This window comes from Lissotriton helveticus, chromosome 6, assembly GCF_964261635.1.
Source record: "Lissotriton helveticus chromosome 6, aLisHel1.1, whole genome shotgun sequence".
Lineage (NCBI taxonomy): Eukaryota > Metazoa > Chordata > Amphibia > Caudata > Salamandridae > Lissotriton > Lissotriton helveticus.
This window is the reverse complement of record NC_136067.1, coordinates 1,214,312,012-1,214,332,171: the sequence shown is the minus strand read 5'-3', so window position 1 is coordinate 1,214,332,171 and position 20,160 is coordinate 1,214,312,012. Positions and strand designations below refer to the sequence as shown.

Here is a 20,160-nt window from a genome sequence, read left to right as displayed (position 1 = left end):
TACATCGACCCCTCCTTGGCTTTAGTGTATTTATCAATTAAAAGTTGCAGGTTAAGACATTGGTCAAGAGTGCACCTTTTAGCTCTGAAACCATATTGTGCATTCGACAGGACCCCTCTATCTTCCAGCCACCCCGTCAGTTTATGCAGGATTACTCAACCCAATATTTTGACTGAGGAGTCTATCAGGGAGATAGGCCTATAGCATGAGGGGTCCTGCCTATCCCCCTTTTTAAAGACTGGAATAATAGTTGATTTCTTCCATGATACTGGGATGTTAGTTGGGCCCAAAACATTAAACACATTGGACAGAATTTTTTACCAAAGTTTCGGGGCGCATTTAAACAAATCAGCGGGAACCCCGTCAGGGCCTGGAGCCTTGTTCTTAGACATCTCCTCTCTCGCCCTTTCCACTTCTATGACCTCGAAGACCACTAGAGGAACTACATTTTCTTGAGAATTAATAACTGTGCAATTCTCGCTGCCTGGGGAACAATATATTTTTTCAAAGTGAGCTATCCAATCCTCGTACGGTATATTAGAGTCGAGGGGGGAGTTCTCATCATTCGAAAACAGGGGTTGATTTATAGTCGCCCAAAATTTCCCACTGTCTCTCAGGACCTCGGGTGATAAAAGTTGGGTCCACGCCTCCTCTTTTAGCTAATTTTTTCTTGCTTGTATAGCATGTTTATATGCTGTCCTCAAACTTGCTATTAGTACCCTATTTTTAGGGCTGGCCTTCAAGGCCTTAAGTAGGGCCGAGTGTGCTTTTGAGCAGTTTCTATTGAACCATCTTTTGCCTGGTTGTCTATTCAGCTTTTTACCAGCCTGTAGGCTATGTTTTATTTGTGTGCAGATGGTATCAAATGCATCAACTACCTGTGAGCCCGGGGATTCGTTATTTAAGCATGTAGCTACCTCAGGTTCAACCCTGGTTAGAACATCCTGCAAAAAGGTTTCAGGGACCACTTTGGACCACTTTAATCTTCGGCCCTGATCTTTCAGCGTCACATCCTTCCCACCCTTATGTGAGGCAATCTTAAAATTCAAAAGGTCCCCTGGCAACATCTCTATTATAACGGGGTTATGGTCGCTAAAAACAGAGACCTCGGTTTTATACCTTAAAACCCTGGATAAAATAAAATAAGTCAAAAAAATATAATCTATAATTGTACCCGAGTCTGTCCCTTTAAACGTGGGGGCCCTAAGACCACCCTCTCCACAATTGTTATTGTTAACTGGGGTTTATATAGTGCCAAATCACCGTCCGGTCTCTAGGCGCTCATGACAGATGACACTAACAGCAACTGAGTAAATGAACAGAAAGTACATATATGACAGCATTATTTAAATAGGGCCGAAAGCTTCCCTGAACAGGAGTGTTTTCAACGACTTCCTAAAGTGCAGAAGATTTACTTCTCTACGGAGAGACTCCGGTAGTTTGTTCCACATCTGTGGGACCAGAACAGAGAAAGATCTCCCTCCCTTGGTTGCCAGTTTGAATCGAGGACAGGACAACAATTGGGAGTTAGAGGACCTAAGCGTTCATTTGGGATTATAGACCCCGAGACGTTCTTTAATATAGGCAGGCGCTTGCCCATAGATTACCTTATGGGCAGTACATAGAGTCTTGAACTCCACCCTTTGCTTTATGGGGAGGCATGGGTCTGTCTAGGTAGTCTGAAAATTAATCGCGCTGCATCATTCAAAGTTACCTGCAAGCGATTAGTCAAGATTTTTGGCAGACCTAAGTAGAGCGCGTTCCCATAATCTACCCTTGAAATTATTGTGGCCGAGACAATGGTACGGAGCATGGTTAAAGAAAGTAGGGGGACTAGCTTGCGTAGCTGCCTAATTAAGTTAGTACAGGTCCCAACAACAGAAGATATCTGGCTAGCCATTGTCAGCTCATGGTCGATCTTAATACCAAGGCTTTTTACATTGGCACACGGTTTCGGGGTGGGGCCAAGTTCCAGGGGCCAGAACAAATCGCTCCAGGGCGAGGCAGCAGTTGATACCACCAAAACCTCAGTTTTTTCCGGATTAATCTTCAGCAAGTTTGCCGTCATCCAACTGACCGTATATCTAAGTATATTCTGGGCCTGGGCAGATGCCGTACTGTCAATACTCAGTAACAACTGAGTATCGTCGGCATAATTAAAGATTCTGCAGCCCATGCTTTCCAAAGAATCTATCAGTGGTTGCAGGTAAAGATTGAACAAAAGTGGGGACAATGCAGAGCCCTGTGGGACTCCGCACTCAAGAATACCCACCTCAGATATACAATCCCCCAATTGAATCCTCCGAGTCCTCCTCAAAAGAAAGGATTTTAGCCACTGATGGGCTAGGTCCTTTATCCCAAACGCGGCCAGTCTGTCCAGAAGCAGGGCATGGCTGACAGTATCAAATGCCGCTGATAGATCTAACAACCTGACTCGTATAGGTTCCAAAGAGCCAAGAAGTATTCGAGTACCTCCCCCCGATTTGACTGTTCACAGTGTGTGGGGACCGAAAAAGCGTACAATTCCACTATTAGGCAGTTTTGACAGTCACATTGCACTAAGGAGCCCTTCAGGTCTAGTTTAAATAGGCTAATTAACCCTCCCTTGGCTCTACCTGCCTTACTACATATAGCCGGGATACAGAAATGACTATATCCATCCAGGGAAAAACTGTTTAAGGGATGCCAAGTCTCTTGGAGGGCTATTACATCAAAAGATTTTAAAAATGATTCCCAGTTCTCATTTCCAGTTTTTGCCTTAATACCTGCCACATTCCAACTCATGATCCTGCAGGTTGAAACCTGAGACTGTGTGTCTAGCCCCGGGTTAGCTTTTAGTCAATCGTTCTCCTCCAGTGAGGTCAATGGGTTGAAACGGTTGACCAATGATAGACCCGGGGCAGTGTGGCCTTCAGGCCCTAAAAGTACATTCCGTACTCCTGGGGTTCTTTGTGTGTGGGGGGCAACGTTCTGATGAGGGGCAGGGAATTTACTCAACCGGGCAGCAGGGTACCATGGCTTTTTATTCGGGGGGATAGAAGTACCCTAAGGGAAGTGGCCTAATACCAGAGTTTTGCAGTTCGAATCCATCCCAAAAAAGACAGTCCACAATATTCTGTCAAAATTTTGAATAATACAATCCCCTTCTTGGTTCTTCTGAGATGGTCCGACCCACCCTACTCTTCTTGCCATGTTGATACAGGTGGATATATCTATGCCCCCACTGGAATACTGGCTGCACCATTTTCTAGATTTTTCCATAAGTTCCTGAGTGCTCTCCCTCATATTCACCCCCAGCGGCGGAGCCCCTGTTAATACTGCCACTAATGGGGCTGCGTCAGGGGGAAGATGTAGCTTGGTTTGGCATGGAATAGTAGCTATCTCATTTGTTATCTGAAGAGTTTGGGCCGGTTTTTGTATCTTTGCCTTTACTGATGAATTAGCCATGGGAAAAGTGGACCTAGGGGTTGTCTCGGGGGTTGCAGTGGCAAGGGATAAATTAGCACTAGGTTGTTTTTTATTTATTATAGCAGTTGGTGCCATAGTCGCATTATGCCCTACAGTGTTTGAATGTAATATCCGAGGGCATGTCCCTGAGGCAAACAACCTACGATATTCTTGAAGAAAGGCATCAATAGCCTCACATCTCTTAAGTAACCCTGCAACACAGGTGTTTAAAGTGTCCACAATGTCCTTTGCGATGGTTACCAGGGCAGGTTCTAAATGGGAACTAAACATCCCCTCTAATTTGGCGCTTAAATTAATCATAATTAAGTCTTCCATATTAGCCGATTGATTGGCCACATGTTTAGTCTTTCTCAGGCACTTCTTAGTTGTTCGACCCCCCCCCCCTCGCCTGTTGAACTGTGATACTGGCGTTATTTTCTTGGGGAGGAGACACCGTTGCCAAAGTTTGTAACCCTGCTTCAGGGGCTAACGGTAAGGCACAACTTGTACCACCATGGGGGACTGTTTGTGTTTGCTGAGAGTCTTGGTTCCCTCCATCCACGGCAGGATCAGATGGAATAAAGTAGGATGGGCTCAAATCAGCCGTCAACGCCACCGAGTGGGGCATGCCCAACTCCTTTTCAGCATTAGCGATTTCTTTGCTAATAACGCCCACAGCTGAGGTCGGGTATGAGATGATTGAGTCGGCCTTTCTTGGTACTTTGGCTTTCTTACCCCATTGACCCTGATTACACAATTGTTTCATCTTACCCATTTCGAGGTTTTCAGGGGGGTGACCCGGCCCGGCCTCGTCTGGCCCCGGAAGGCCACAGACGGCCCGCCCTTTGCCCGGGCTTAGCCCGGCGCCGCCCGCGCGCGTCCCGCGACGCGGGAGGAACTGCTAGCTCTTAAGCGCCTCCAGGCGCGGAAGTGGGTGGTGGCAGGCGGCTTCCCCGTCAGGCATGGGACGCTGGGAGTTGTAGTCCCTGGTTACTCCCCTCTCGGGGCCGCGAAACCGACTGCGGCAGTGGGGGAGATCAGTGATGGCTGCGGGACCCCTGTGCAACAGCTTCAGCGGTAGGTGTGATGAAATGCCCCCAAAATGACCCAAAATAATACGTTTTTTTTAAATTAGTGCATAGGTCCAGGCTGGCCATAAAATCAACAAAGCCCTGCTCTATGATTCATAGGGAGTTGGTAGTGCGGCCTGTAAGGACCGCATCGTCTGCATATAGTAGCACGGGTAATATTTTGCTGTTAATTTTGGGACATCATGGGTTAGTGTGATCAATTATTTGTGCAGACCATTGATATAAATTATGAAGAGCAGGGGGGCTAAAACGCATCCCTGTCTAACCCCTCTGCTTACTTTAATCACATCTGTAACTTCGCCCCTGCTGCTGATTTTGACCGGCCCTTTAGATCTTTATGTAGATGCGCTAAAAAGTGCACCAGTGCTTCATCCAAACCGTAGGCCAAGAGGATAGACCAAAGCGTTGACCTATTGACAAGATCAAAAGCAGAGGTCAAATCCATAATGGCCAGGTATATCGGCGAGTCCCGGGCTATGGTGTATTTGCTGATGAATAAGTTATGAATTAAGCATTGTTCGTTAGTGCCTACTTTACTCCTAAAACCCAGCTGGCGGTGCGCTAGGGTGTCGCTACCATCAGCCCAATTTAGGATCTTATTATATAGAACTCTGCCCAGGATTTGTAGGGTATATTCTATTAAAGAAATAGGCCTGTAGCAGTTGGGCTGGGAGCAATCACCCTTTTTAAAAATCGGTAAGATGATACTTGTTGACCATGAGTTGGGTAACGGGGCATGCGTTACATTGTTAAAAACGTTTAAGAGAAGAGGCACCCAAAAGTCTGGCTTGTGTTTAACCAGATTAATGGGTAAGCCGTCCGGGGCTTTGTTGCCCACACTCTGTTGAAAGGCTTCTTCAACCTCGGGCAGCGTTATCTGGATCCTAACTAGGGTCGTATGTTTAAAATAATCTTCCTCTTGTGTAGGGGCAGCATAAATCTTTGAGAAGTGGTTTTCCCAGGCCTCACTTGTTATAGTGTAGCTAATGGGAGTTAATAGCTGCCCCATTGCCCTCGGGTCCTTAACTGCTGCCCAGAAGGTGTTCCCCTTTTTACTATTTGCAGCTTGGGCTAATGCTTCTCAACAGTCTTTTAATATTTTCCCTTTTCTATTAGTTGTCGCTATCTTATACCTTTGCCTAGCCAATTTCACATCCACAATACACCTTGGATTACTTTACAGTGCTTTGCGCAATTGTCCGTTTGCCTCAGAGCACTCGTGGTCAAACCATCTAGGTCCACGTTGCACAGAGGTAATAGGCTTTGAAAGGATAGATTTAATTGCAGAACAAAGTTTAACAAAATCCTAAACCGCCTCAGGGTGCGGATCAAGAGCTGACAGACAAGTTTATAAGCTGCATGTTGGATTTAGCCAATGTCTGAAACAATTTGGTGTTATAGGTACCCCGCCAAAACAATGTTAAATTATCAGTGGAGGGCAATAGGTTCCCGGCTCCACATTCCAGGGTGAACGTGGGCCAGGGAGATAGTTGAAGCACAGTCTTTATCGGGTTATGGTCCCCATGGGTTGTGGGAATGACTTCTGCTTCCATTAGGTAGTCTTCGAGGAGAGAGGAAATATAAACTTAATCAATGGTAGATGAACAGCCCCTCCCTCTGAATGTTGTCTCAGATTGGTTACTATTGGGTGTTGCGCCCACGATTTCTATAACATTACTGAGATAGTGTGTGTTCAGATGTCCTGCCAGCTGTGCGCCCCTACAGCAGGTTTGCCCTGTGCTAAGTGTTGTGTCCGGTAATTTTGCGTTGAAGTCACCTCTCAAACAAATGCCTAATGATGGGAACTACGGTGTTATAACATTGAAACCCATCAATATGTAGTTCCTTGGTCGCCCAAGTCTCTTGAACCATAACTATGTCCTGTTTCCTTATGAGATTTAGGCAATCAGGATCTCTCCGCTTCGACTGGAGGCCTGCTGCGTTCCAACTCAGGATGTTTAAATCTGTATTGGCCAGAGCCTTAGTGGCGCTTGTTGATCGTCTAATTTGGATGTGGAGTGGGGAAGCACAAATCCATGAGGATTAACATGATGTTCCAGTAGAGATACCAGTGGGGGAGGTAGTCAATCCTGAGTGTCGAGTTTAGATAGAGCCTGAAACCTGTTATGTAAGATGGGGAGTGCACGCTCATTGACGGGGGGGCCAAGAGATGGTTTGTAAAAATAGCCCAACGGTAAGGAGCAAATACTGGTGCTTTGATTTGGTGTTGACTCACAAGTTCTCAATAAGGATTGTACCATGGTTGATTTACGAAAATTATTCACAATACAATCCCCGTCCATGTTCTTGGGAGACGTACAGATCCACCAAACTCTACGGACCATAATGATCTCGATCATATCTGATGGGTGGAACCTTTTAAACTTGATTAACTAGTCCACACATTTATTTTGTAGTTCGACCCAGGACTCCCTTTAGTCCCTCTTGAGATTTGGGACACCAGCCAAGATTAGTACATATAGGCAGGAGGTTGGAGGCAGACTCAAGACATCTGTAATTAGGCCTCAAGTGATTAATGCTAGGGGTGCCTCCGGTGTTCCTTCGTGAGTTACCTGCCATTATTCCAACATGTGCAAAGTCAGGGTTGGTCCAATGCCTTCGCTAGGGTCAGGGGGTGAAGCTGTAACTGGGTCATCTATGGGTAATGAACTGCTCCTTACAATGGGATTTAATACCGCCTCAGCCCTGATTGAAAGGCAATCCTTAACTTGCTTACATGTATGGCAGGCGCTGCTCCCAGGGAGCCTAGCGGATGGTGGAATAGCTGGAACAGGAGCGATAGCAGTGGTGATAGTTTGAATTGGGGCTTTGCTGACAGTGGATCCGTTTCCCGGGGTAGCTATGGTTTGAGCTATTGCCAACTACAAGCTGAGCTTCCCCAAAGCTATATCAACATGATCGAAGCGCTCAAAATGGGGACCAAGTTTGGAATCGAACAGTTCATTAAATCGTTTCAACAGGGTATCAACATCAATAACAGAGTTAGCAAAAGTATGACCACCCCCCATTGACGGCAGTGCCTCCGTCTGTGTGCTAATGGGGCGATACAAGGCCCCATTATGTCCTTCCCCAGGAATACCGTTCCTTGCAGGTTCCATGCGGTCACACAGTGACTAGGTGTACCCATCCTGAGTGATTCTTTCCTTTTGGCACAAACAGGTTTCCCGCATTTTATTCATGTTTTGCGGCCAGACTTTCCACGGTTGTGGGAACATCTTCAACAGATTGTGGCACAGATGGGATGCCAGATGGACTCATGTTGGCATGAGTAGTGGTAGTTGTGCCGGGAAGGTGGGGCTGCGGGGTGTACTGTGCAGTTGCTGAGACCAGTTCGGAATCCGGGTCAGGGTCAAGAGGGGCCCCTCTGGTGTGTAAATGAATCGGTGCACCCTCATTGCCCAGAGACAGACGACGCTCAGTGAGTTCAATTTCCCCTGACGCAATGTTTGCCACCCTTTCGAGCATACTGTTGATGCTGCTATTAAAAGGGCATGTGTTTGTTTGCCCAATGCGCCTCCCCATGGTGTATTTTAAAGCAAATAAAACAATTAGCAGCCGTCAGGTAAGCCAGAGATTTAAGCTTAAACTAGGGGGCACTCACCATGTCGCAGTTGAAGGCCTCGAAGGGGGGTGGCACTGCCCTGCCTCTTCGAGTTGCTGACTGGCGCAGGCGGGCCCGCCAGCGCGCGTCCCGCGCTGTGGGAGCCGCAAGGTGCTTTTACGTGCCTCTGGACGCGGTCACGGTGACGTCAGCGCCTCCTGGGGCTTGACTTTGTGGGGCTTGGAGTCCCCCTGGCTGCGACTCCGGTGCTGCTGGCCTCTCTGCTGGTGGCTTCCAAATTGTTCTACCTCATTAATATTATTGCAGTAGATCACGATTTGCAACCCCCTAGGAATCACAAAAATCATGGGGATGGTGGCCTGCTGAGTTCAGCAGACCACCATGTCCGTAATTGCTTTTAAATAAAAGGACACCACACAAGGTATATATCAAATATATATGTATTTATTTCTAACACAACCCCTCTGCACTCTTTATGATGTCAGAGATCGAAGTACATCACAAGTTACTCAATTAGCATACGATATGTTGAACAAATAAATTTTTGCCCTAGGGACCTCACAATCCATATACTAAGTGGTATAAGAACAACTTCAGGAATAGTGAATAGGCCTAGGACCTAGGGAATCGCTGCGGCTACACTACACAACCAAAGGTTAGGAAGTAGGAGACCCAGGGGAGACGCATGCAGTGTGGGAACATAGTCGCGAGTTACCATTGACTTATAATGGAGAACGAAGAAGTTACAAAGTTACTGTTTTAGGGCACTTCTGGATGGACTACAACAAACCCCCTTTAAACTAGAACACTTGGATAGTCAATACCCATGGGAGCACCAGAGTACTCGAGTTACCTTACCCAGGGAAGCTGGGTGCATAGGTGTCTTTTCGTGTCTGGTTTCAATGGAGATTTGCAAAAGAAGTGCTGCAGGCGGCCAAAGTAACAGTGTCCGGGTGGATCCAAGGGTGGATCGAAGAACTGAAGAACCTGAAAGCAGAGGGGACAGAGTCTGGGACAGAGTCTGGAACACTAGCCAGTGACCAGGAAGGAATCAGGCAATGTCGCGATGAAATCGGGTGAAGAGGTGAAGCTTGTCTCTGCAGCCACGAGGACCAGGAGGTGTCGACGACGACCAGGAGCTGGATTCGAGCTGTCCCACGAAGGTTCTAGTTGACTGCAGTGTCGGTATCCGAACTGGGCCCAACAAGCCTTGGCAAACGCAATCCACGCAGGAAGTGAAGATTGGCTTCGAGTCAGACCAGCAAGGTCTGGGGAGCTTCTCCTTTGTAGGGAAGCTGGAGCAAGCCTGGAGCAACCAGGAAAGCAGTTTAGTTTCAAAGGTTTGTCTTCAGAGGGCTCACTAGCCAACGGGCTAGCAACCGGGAAGGCGCGTGGAGCTGAAATGCAAGAGCGGGCCCCATGCGGCACTCGTGGAGGGCTGAGCTTCGGTGCAAATTGCCCTCGGGTCTGGGGCTTCTCGTACCCCAATGCACAACTGCGAGGGTGCCTCGGTAGTTGCACTGTTAGCAAAATGCAGGATGTCCAGGGTGTCCGGTCCCACGTCTCTCGTGCCCGCCACGGGTCTCAGCTTTGCTGTGGATGTGGGTCGGAGTCAGAGGAGTCTGAGAGTCCAGTTCCTGAGTCGCTGAGTCTTCGGGATCCGTCTGGAGCGTCGACAAAGCAGAGTTTCGTTCCAGGATAATCTAAAGTCTTGGGGACACAGCACCTATCTTTATACTAAGAAAATGGGCTGGATTACCTGCTAGGTCCCTCCTATGGGTGGACCTGAGAAGGAGGTGGTTACACCCCTTTCCCTTTGTCTAGTTTCGCTCCAGAGCGGGGCTGGGGTGCCCCAGCAACTGGTTTGAACCGGGCTATGCATGGAGCACCTTGTGTTCCCCAGTCAGTGTCTGGAAAAGCATCTTTCCATTCAACCCACCCTGCCCCAATACACTACAGGCTGTCTGGGGAGGTGCTAGCATCTCCCTCGACAGGAAACCTATTGTCCAGGCCTCCCTTGCTGGAGTTTCCCCCAGCTGCAGGAGGTCAGACTCGTGTCTGTGGCAGCAGCATCCATTTTGTGATGCTGAGGCTCTGTTTAACTTTAACCGGGTAAAGCGGTAACATACATGTCTTTTCCCTCTAGAAGGGTGGCACTCTACCCCTGCCGCCAGAATTGGCAGGGGGTGGGGGGCGTGGGTAGTATTCCAAAGTGTTTGACACCTTACACAACATGTTTTGATAAAGCCAAACCAAAGTTAGCATTAACCGTGAGGGTTATAATGCATTTAAGAGTATATGGTATGGCTATATCATAGAACAGCTATAAGGACATGGTTCTGAAAGCTGCAGAGGGGCTCAGCTCATGCTAGGGCACCCTTGAACATAAAACCAAGCTCTCTGCCTCCAGAATTGTTAAGGCCTGCCGTAGGAGTGACTTATAGGTTACTATGTGCCTATATACAAGGTGTATATGGATATACTACATCTACGTAAGGGGTGATTACACCACCTTACCCAAGCTCAGTGTTCAGCCTGTGGTGTTCGTTTGGATGGCCAGCCAGGTGTGGCATAATACATGCTGCATCCCCTGGTAGGCCTTGGATGCACCTATGCCCTGGGTGCCTACGGTACACTATACAGGGGCTCACAAAGGTGACCCAATACCCAATCAGGTATGTACCTAAAGTACATGGTATCAATTTAGAGCGAGAACAGCTGGGCTGCGGGTCTGATTAGCAGGCCCACAGCCACACTAAAGTCGAAAAACCAGAGAATCACAGCAAAAAGTGGGGGTGACCATAGGAAGCAGACCCTACTCTCCTACAGTAATATGCGAATGTTTTGCGACCGCGTTCACGGTCATAAATCCTTTCATATCCTTAGGCTTCAGTATTTGAAAGGGACACCATAAACACGCCACTTTCAAATACCGAATCGCAAATCCATTTTGCGTTTCGGTAATAGGTTACCGAATTGCAAATTGGGGTTTGCTGCATCTGGAAAGCATTTTTTGCGTTCGCATACGGGCCGATTGTGTGAATCGACACATTTGCGAAGGCAAAAATGCTTGCTGCATATGCCCCAAAATGTGATGCCTTCTAGGGCTGCCTTTATGGTTTCATTTTCATGGTTGAAAAGTTTATATAAAAAAATGCACTGACTCACGTTTTGCTCATTTTAAATGCTTTATTGAGATAAGGTTGACAATGATTATTGCTCAAAACGAATACGCTTTATAAACCTCAATAATTGCTTTTACCCTTAATTATTAGTGATTGCATTTAAGTACAAACTGTCTTTAACATGCGGTTTGCTGCTTTTGGACCTTTGACAAAAAGAGTATACTTCGCTTATATGGTTGCATGACCCATTTAGGGGGTCAAAGGTGATATGTCATCTATGACATTTTCCTTCTACCTATGTATACATTTGTACATTACTGCATAGTATTTAGTAGTGTGCTTGTAATAAATGTACCTTTCCTGAAGAAAAAGCACTGACTGGATCAACATCAATTGATTATTATTGTTGCGTGCCAGCGAACGGTGATTGCTAGCCCACACCACCACCCCTGAGTGGGCCCCTGCTGTGCCTTGCTACCCTGAGAGAGTCCAGCTCTACAATGGGTGCTTGGTTCCCAGTAAGGAGAATTGTGGACCTATTACTTGTGAAGGCCACACAACTAATAACCGAATTTCCTACAGTAAGCGTACGGGAGCTTATCAAATATTTGTCAGTTTGATATCACATTGTATTTTATACTGGAAATCGTTTTGTTGACCTGAGTTGTAGCAAAACGAATAAATAATTGAATTGAGATTAGTTAGAATGTTAATTGTACTCAGGCCTTGTGTGTGTGCGCTTTTGAGTGTTAATAATATTAGGAATTAAATACAGCCCAATATTTGTAGAAAGGTCTTTATGTAAGATCGAGATTTTGTCACACTGTTTAAATGTTTTTGGAGTTAGATTTCGCATTGAACTGCATTGCTGCTGAGTGGTGACTGAGCTTGCTGATGTCATAGGAGTGAGTTTTTTTTGGCACATGTATGATTTTTTATTAGTTTATAGTTTTTTGGAGGATAAATCGGTTTCGTACAGGAAATTAAAGGTGCGAGAGGATGTCACATTTTATGAGTGTGAGGTGACTAAGATGCATATTCACCTGGGTAAGGTTTGTCACTGTCTGCCGGTTTGCAGAACTTCTCTAGGCAGTGCTTTTAGTTCCATATGTATTTTCCTTCATTATCCTCTGTTGAAAGTTCAAGACTCAAATGTCCCACTTTTTGCGATTCGGATAGGGCATGGCATAGTGTAAAAGTAGCGGAATGGGGTGAACATGTAATGACGGCAAGACCAATATAGTGTGCAAGAGTGTTGCAAGTTCTGACCTCAATGTTTCACTCTTTGGCAATGGTGTAAAGATTAAGGCTCTCTGAATCTAGTCATTTGTGCACTTGGAATTAATGAGTATTGTTGATGACCTGTACCTAATAAATTGTTTTTCTTTTTCATTTTGCCTTAAACAGTCAAACAAATGGTGGAGACGGGCAAGACAATTCTTCAACGCAATCATTTTTCTGACTTGGAAGATGCTAGGTAGGTATGCTGTAAAATGTTTGTGTTTTTACAGAGCTTTAAGAAAAGCACTTGACATGATCAAGTCCATAAAAGTACCTTATTAAACAGGTGCCTTTAATGTCCTAAGCTGAAAAGTGCTTTTCACCTCCTGCCTTGCTTGCAGCAGACTAAATAAGCAAATGCAGGCCCTGTTTTATATATTTTTTCGGGTATTCTGCATTGGTCACAGCTTTTGCCAGTTAGCGCACCTACTCTGTAGACCATGGTTATTATCGAGGTAGGGATGCAAAAAAGAGGAAGGGATGAATGATACAATTGTTTTAATTCTTAAATGTCCACCTTCTGTAGAAATATTTCTCCTGCCATCAACCCTGAGAGTATATGGTGGTTCTACTAAAAAAAAGAAATAGGATGAATATTTGCTTCTTTAGATTTCTTCTTCGAACCTTATTCTGAAGTGCCAGACTATTTCCAGACATTTTTCAGTAATATTTCTTCCGTGTTGCTAGCTAGACATATTCTATGGAACCAGGTGCTAGCAGACCAAAGCTGACTCTCAACACACTATATATGGTTCCAGTAGAGTTGGTAACTTTGATACCTGTTTAGATAATGATTACCAGACAGCTTTTAGATGTCTATAGTCAAAAACTTCCATTGAACCTTACAACACCTACAGCGGGCTTGGAGTCCACATATTGCTTACCACTGGTTGACTTTATTGTCACTTTTGTTTCTTACCTTCTTCGATGGTATGCCAGCCTCTTCTTGTGTTTGTCCCGCCGACTGATCATAGCTTCTTTATCATCCCTCTGATTGACTGACTTGTATCCTTCCACTGCTTACTTTTAAGGAACTACTTTTTAGATCAAAGTCTACCCGACAGCACAGCAGTCTGGTTCTAAAGACATATTGGGAACATGCTGAAAGCTTCCTTAGAAATGAAACCGAGACAAATGATGTGTGGGATTGGCCTGATTTTGAGCTCCTCCCCCCCTCGAGGATGATGGCGGCTGGGGTTTGGCGTTTCTGTTGCTCCCGCTCCGATTTTCGCTCTGGCTACAATTTCGCCTGAATTCGGTGTGTAAACTCAGCGAGTGACTGCAGCGGGTTTCTTCCTTTTATGGAGCTGTTACGGGGTCCTTCTTCTGGTGATCTGGAGAGCTGCGGCTGATCGGCATCTGCTCGGTCTGCATTGGAGAAAGGATAGTGGCTTGGTCCGGCTCGCGGACTTAAGGTCACGGACCCACTTTGCTGCCTCTGCTGGCTACTGGCTGCTGGCTCTGGGGCTTACGGATTCCGGTCTAGGGAAGTCACTGTTTCCAGACGCGGCAGCTGCAGTCGCACCTGGTGAGTTTCTCTCTCCTGGAAGTTTCCCCTTTCGGACTCCAGTCATTCAGACATTTACATTTTGCAGGGAGTCTCCTCGTTTGTTTAGGTGCTTCAGGGGAAGTTATGGACTTCATTATCCAGAATCCTCCACCTGCTTGTCGTTTTTGGACTTCTGACTTGGACCTTGATTTGACATAGGCGCTTTTTTGTTGAACTTACCAGGCGCCCTACATTTCGCCATTGCCGTGAGGGGAGCGGCCGCACCGGGGTGAGTCCAGCCAACGCCGTGAGGGGAACGGCAGGACTAAATTACCCAGGTGCCCCGGCGGCGCTCACATGACGCCAGCAACACCGCGCCCGGAGGCGCTTGAAAAGGAAGAAACGCCTCCCGCAACCGCGGGACGCGCCGGACGAAGCCCGGACTAAGGGCGGACAGTCTGGGACAGTCTGGGACAGTCTGGGACAGTCTGGGACAGTCTGGGGCAGTCTGGGGCAGTCTGGGGCAGTCTGGGGCAGTCTGGGACAGTCTGGGACTGGTCGAGGCTGGGCTGGGCCGTGTCTCTTGGTCCGCCGGTACAAGAAACTTTGTGGACACGTAGAACAACTAAACTGACCGGGTAATGGCGAATACTTTTGTTAAAGAACACATAGGGTGCAAATTGTGGGTAGCTGGAGATAATATCCCTATGTGTCTAAGTACTGTATGGCAAATCTAGGATTGCTAGATTGCTATTTTAATACCCAGGTGTTAGGGTATTCGTCATTTCATTAATTGTGCTTATCGGATTTTATGTTGGAAATTTAAGTATATTTACTTCTGAGAAGGGTTATCTTTTAAAACTTAAAATGTCCAAAATTAATGGAGGGAATATTCGACCGGCTGTGGCCACTCTTGACAATTATCTTGTCAAAGTGGTTTACAAAATTAACAAAGAACGCAGGCAATCTTTAGGTCTAGGGAGTTCTTTTGAACCACCCCCTAGTCCTGTTCAGGCTTCTCTCCCTATATCTACTGCCTTAACGGATGTTAGCGGTGTGTCAAACCTCCCAGACCCCTTTGCCATGCCAGCATCTCTTGATTTAGAGATTATATCTGCGGAGAATGTGACCTGTAATGATTCTGTGGTAACTTGATCACCTGTCCCCAAAGCACAGAGAGTACTCAGGTCTGGAAGACATGTAAGTAGGCAGGTTCAGGCTAAGCGGGGTGTTAATAGTAAAAACAAAAAACACACCGAAACTGCCCCCAAAGGGACCCAAAAGGACCCAGAAACTGCCACGAACAAATCATACTTGAAATTAGCTCCTGAGCAGCTAGAGATGCTGGTTGGCGTTATCGACGATAAGATCTCCAATATTGTACAACCCTTACTTGACAAATTGGATCTTGTTTTTGGGGAATTGAAACGGCTAGGTGGTTTCGTGCAAACCCTTTCTAGTTCTAACATTGGTTCGGTATCCTTAGAACCAGCCCAAGGCAGTACCTGTGAGCCACCGAAGTTGCCGAATGTTGGTTCTAGTAATGTTGTGATAGCGGACTCTAATTCTGTACCCCCTATTATACCCTCAATTCCGACAACTGAGAAGTCACTGGGAATCACCGTAGTTAATAAAAAACGCTATGGTTATTCTCAGCCTAATTTACCACCTGATTGCGCTCCTTATGTGGCAGTTTTGACCAATGTCCCCCCAGTAAGGGAGGAGGGACCAGATGGAACATATGAAACTCATGATATGTTAAAGAACAAAACTGTGGCCTGGTTCAACAGGGAATGTGGTTTCCCAGTCGATCTAGCAGATCAGATTTTGGTAACTACCAGAACTAATTGGATAGGCACCTCAAAAAAGAACACTTTGGGTGATTGTGTTATTCTCAACTTTAACAGCCCCCGTCTTGCTTCCACTGCTTTGATTAGAGCTACCTCTCGCCCCCCTAACGACCAGGGCATTTCACTCCGACCCTTGGCCTACTTCTATAGACCTCATACTGGCCAGCCTAATAACGACAATGGTTGGGACAGAGTGAAAGGCCCAAGTAGGTTTAACATATCTAGTCGGCCACAGGTAGCTACCTCTAATAGTTTCCAATGTCTAAGTGGGTTGGACTGTAACGATTGACTGGGCTCTGGTTTGATCTGTGAGGATCTCGCTTCTACAAGAGCGGAACCCATCGTTGCCACTTCTGGGCCTGTACCTGAAGATCCCCCGCGCTACGCAGGTTGCATTACAGACAGTTTAGAGGGGGAAGTAGGAGAATGTAATGTGGTATTGCAAGAAGCTGATTGTGAAAGTATTATCACTCTGCTTATAACCAATCTACAGGGCAACCAACATACTAAAGGGGCTACTGGATCCTCTAGTTGCCATATTGCTAGTTGTTAGCGTCTAAAACAGATTGTCTGGGGTGGTCGGATTTTTTAGCACTTTTTGATATCATATGTCTGCAGGAAACGTGGTGTAAAGATTACAAAGGTTATAATGGTTTTGTTTCCTATCAATTACCTGCCACTGATTCCATTTCTGGAAGAGCAAAGGGTGGGCTCTTGGTCTTGATTTCTGTCAGGACCCCTTTTATTGTTAGAAAACATGTATTGGTTGGGACACACGCCCAGATATTATGGCTTTCCCAGAAAAATGTCAGAAATATGCTTTTGATTAATTTTTACAATAACATCTTTGATAGCTCCAGGGTCCTCATGGTGAACGCCTTAATTAATGCACTTGATGAAATCATTACGGGTTCCAATGTTGTGTTTGATTTACTTTTGGCCGGGGATTTTAACACGACAGTTTGCCCTTTTTCTGATCTTAATATATGTGGGGTGGTTAACTGCTTTGGAGATGGTGATCTCCATTTTCATCATAATCAATATGGGGAGTCACTTAATAACCTCCTAGCATCTTATGATATGGACATTTTGGTCAACAAGAAAAATGATCACAATTAGACAATCCCCACTTTTACAGGTCGGGGGGCTAATACTGTGATTGATTTTATTTGCTCTTCCACAAGTCTTGTTCCTTGAATTACATCCCCTAAAGTCGTTGATATTTCGCTCAGCGATCACAACTGTTTAACCATTGAGGCCTTTCTTTGGAAAAACAACGGCCCATCTAGTACTTTCCATATCGAGAATATAGAACCCCATAGGTCTAATGGGATTAGACTTAGATGGAAAGGGGATAAAGCAGAATTGATGTCAGATTTTATTATTAACAGCTGCTTATCTGATATCACTGTGATCCTTGAGGATGTAGACGATACTGCCGATATTATTTGACATTTTATCCAAATTAACCTAGTCATTGATTGTAGGTTAACCTCCTCAGCTAAGCGCAAGGTAGACCACCAAAGGGGCTGGTTTGATCAAGCATGCACCTTTGCGCTAAGAGAGCTAAAAAGGGCTTTGGTAGCCAAACCAAGAGATAAGAGCTTGGTTTTTAACCTTAGAGTCAGTTATAGGGCCACATTAAATAAAAGGAAACTGGAACTTCAGCAAGAGGCCTGGGATAATTTGGCCCAGGCAGCTGAAACCAATAACTGCACCCTGTTTTGGGCCACAGTGAACAGTCTGTTCCTTAAAGATGAGAAGGTCCCTGAATTAACATCGAAGGTTAACAGAGAAACATGGGTCTCTCATTTTTCTAATATCTTTGATACGGATAAAGCTACGGGGCAAGAAGTAGAGCATTGGCCCATTGTCCCCCTGGACATTACTGTTACGGAAGTCCTAGATAGTATTAGGGCGAGCAAAGGGGGGAAGGCACAGGGCCCGGACGGGGTGCCTATAGATATTTACAAACTAGTTCCAGAATTATGGGGCCCTATTTTAGTCAAAACGTTAAATGCAGCAGTTTGTAATGTGATGCCCCCTACCTGGGAAGAATCAATCATTATCCCAATTTATAAAAAAGGAGACCGGAGTGATGTGAAGAACTACCGCCCGATCTCCCTATTAGATTCTTCTGTAAAAGTTATGAGTAGGGTGCTTCTGGCCAGGTTGGAGGAATGGGTTGAGGCCAATAGTATCCTGGCAGAATGTCAATATGGTTTTAGAAGGGGGCGGGGGACGATCGAACAGTGCTTAAACCTTGAACTGTTGATTTGAAAGTATACACAGGCCAAGTCGGGCACTATCTATCTCTGCTTTGCAGATTTGAGTAGTGCCTTCGATTTGGTGGACCATGCTATTCTGTGGGCCAAGCTGCTGGAAATGGGGGCACCGGAAGGTATCGTTTCTTTTTTAGCTCGTCTTTACTCTAAATTACGTACTAGTGTACGATACGGTACCAATGGTGAGTGTACTACTAAGTTTAGGATTGGACGGGGTATCAGACAAGGGTGCGTTCTTGCTCCCTTGCTCTTCACCCTTTTCATTAATGAAGTGGATTCCGTCCTAAAAACCATTGCAGCAGATGCCCCTAAAGTTAGCGATATCAGCGTCCCGGTATTACTTTACGCGGACGACGCTGTTTTACTGTCTCGTACCCAGATAGGCCTTCAACGCCTAATAGATGGGTTTTCACAGTTTATAAAAGGAAGAAAGCTTGTGATTAATAAATCAAAGACCTATATTATGGAATGTGGGAAGGGGCGTAAGGGAAAGGTAACCTCTTACTTTATCGATGGGGAAAAAATCAAAAAAACTGAAAACTTTTCCTATCTGGGTATCACATTTACTAATAATAACAGCTGGAAAAGCGAGTATAAAAATGTGAGGGCCAAGATGGCGAAGAGCGCCCATGGAGTGTTTATAATGGCCACTAAACTAGGGGATAGGCGGGTTAGGGATATGCTTAAAATATTCCAGTCTAGGTGTCTCTCGACCGCACTGTACGGTGCAGGGATATGGGGCTTTGCCCCTGCAGACAGTTTACAAGTGGAGGAGAACATCTTTTTAAAAAGACTAATGTGTCTACCTAATTCTGCCTCTAATGAAATAGTACATAGAGAACTTGGTATTCACCATCTTACCGATTTGATTCTCCTTAGACCCCTTATGTTGTGGCGATCCATTTGGATTAAAGAAGAAACATCTCTATGTAGAGCCATTATCACTGACTGCCTCTCAACGGATAATTATCTCAAGATCCCATAGATTAAATATAATCAAAATAGTTTCCAGGAGATCTTTGGCCTCGACATTAAAGTAGACAATCACGGGGCCTCTGATTTATCTAAACTTGAAATGAAGAAGTCTTTTTTGAATCTTCTTTCTGAGAGACGGATTAGTAAGAGTGGCAACCTATCCACCTGTGTTTCATATATTGGTTTGAGTGAATTTGAAGGTTATCAACCATATCTGACCCAAGTGACTAGATTATCGCACAGGTTTGTATTAACCAGATTGAGAGTGGGGATTGTCCACAATTTGGTGGCTTTTCCTACTCTTAACAGTCACCCGGTTGGACCATGCCCGTGTGATAATTCTTTAGCACAAAGCACTATGCACTTTCTTTTATTATGCCAAATGTATAGGTATTTAAGAATAGCTTATCTAAAACCCATCTTTGTAAAGTTTGGGGTGAGGACTGTTAATGACTCCATGAAACTGCTTTTTAACTTGCACCACCCGGATGTTTGTTTTTATACGGCTACCTTCCTCCTTAAAGCAATCAATGTAAGGAAAAGTATGTGTTTTTAATTATTTATTAATCCCTTGCCTGTATTTCTTTGTTCTGTTTTTTAACCCTGGAAACTGTCTGAAATGTTTTTTAATGTGCTTTTATGGACATTGTTTTTGTTCCGAATAAAGCCTTATGAAATGAAATGACTCAACACACTATATATGGTTCCAGTAGAGTTGGTAACTTTGATACCTGTTTAGATAATGATTACCAGACAGCTTTTAGATGTCTATAGTCAAAATCTTCCATTGAACCTTACAACAACACCTACAGCGGGCTTGGAGTCCACATATTGCTTACCACTGGTTGACTTTATTGTCACTTTTGTTTCTTACATTCTTCGATGGTATGCCAGCCTCTTCTTGTGTTTGTCCCGCCGACTGATCATAGCTTCTTTATCATCCCTCTGATTGACTGACTTGTATCCTTCCACTGCTTACTTTTAAGGAACTACTTTTTAGATCAAAGTCTACCCGACAGCACAGCAGTCTGGTT

The 20,160-nt window shown here is 45.4% G+C and overlaps 1 protein-coding gene across 1 annotated transcript in view; it reads left to right on the top strand.

The window, feature by feature from the left end:
- Positions 1-20,160, top strand: part of HINT3 (histidine triad nucleotide binding protein 3) — a 137,834-nt gene that overhangs the window by 68,090 nt on the left and 49,584 nt on the right. Inside the window, exon 3 of the mRNA XM_078648928.1 lies at positions 12,654-12,723. Within this exon, the coding sequence (XP_078505054.1) occupies positions 12,654-12,723 (70 nt within the window). The remainder of the gene's footprint in view (positions 1-12,653; positions 12,724-20,160) is intronic.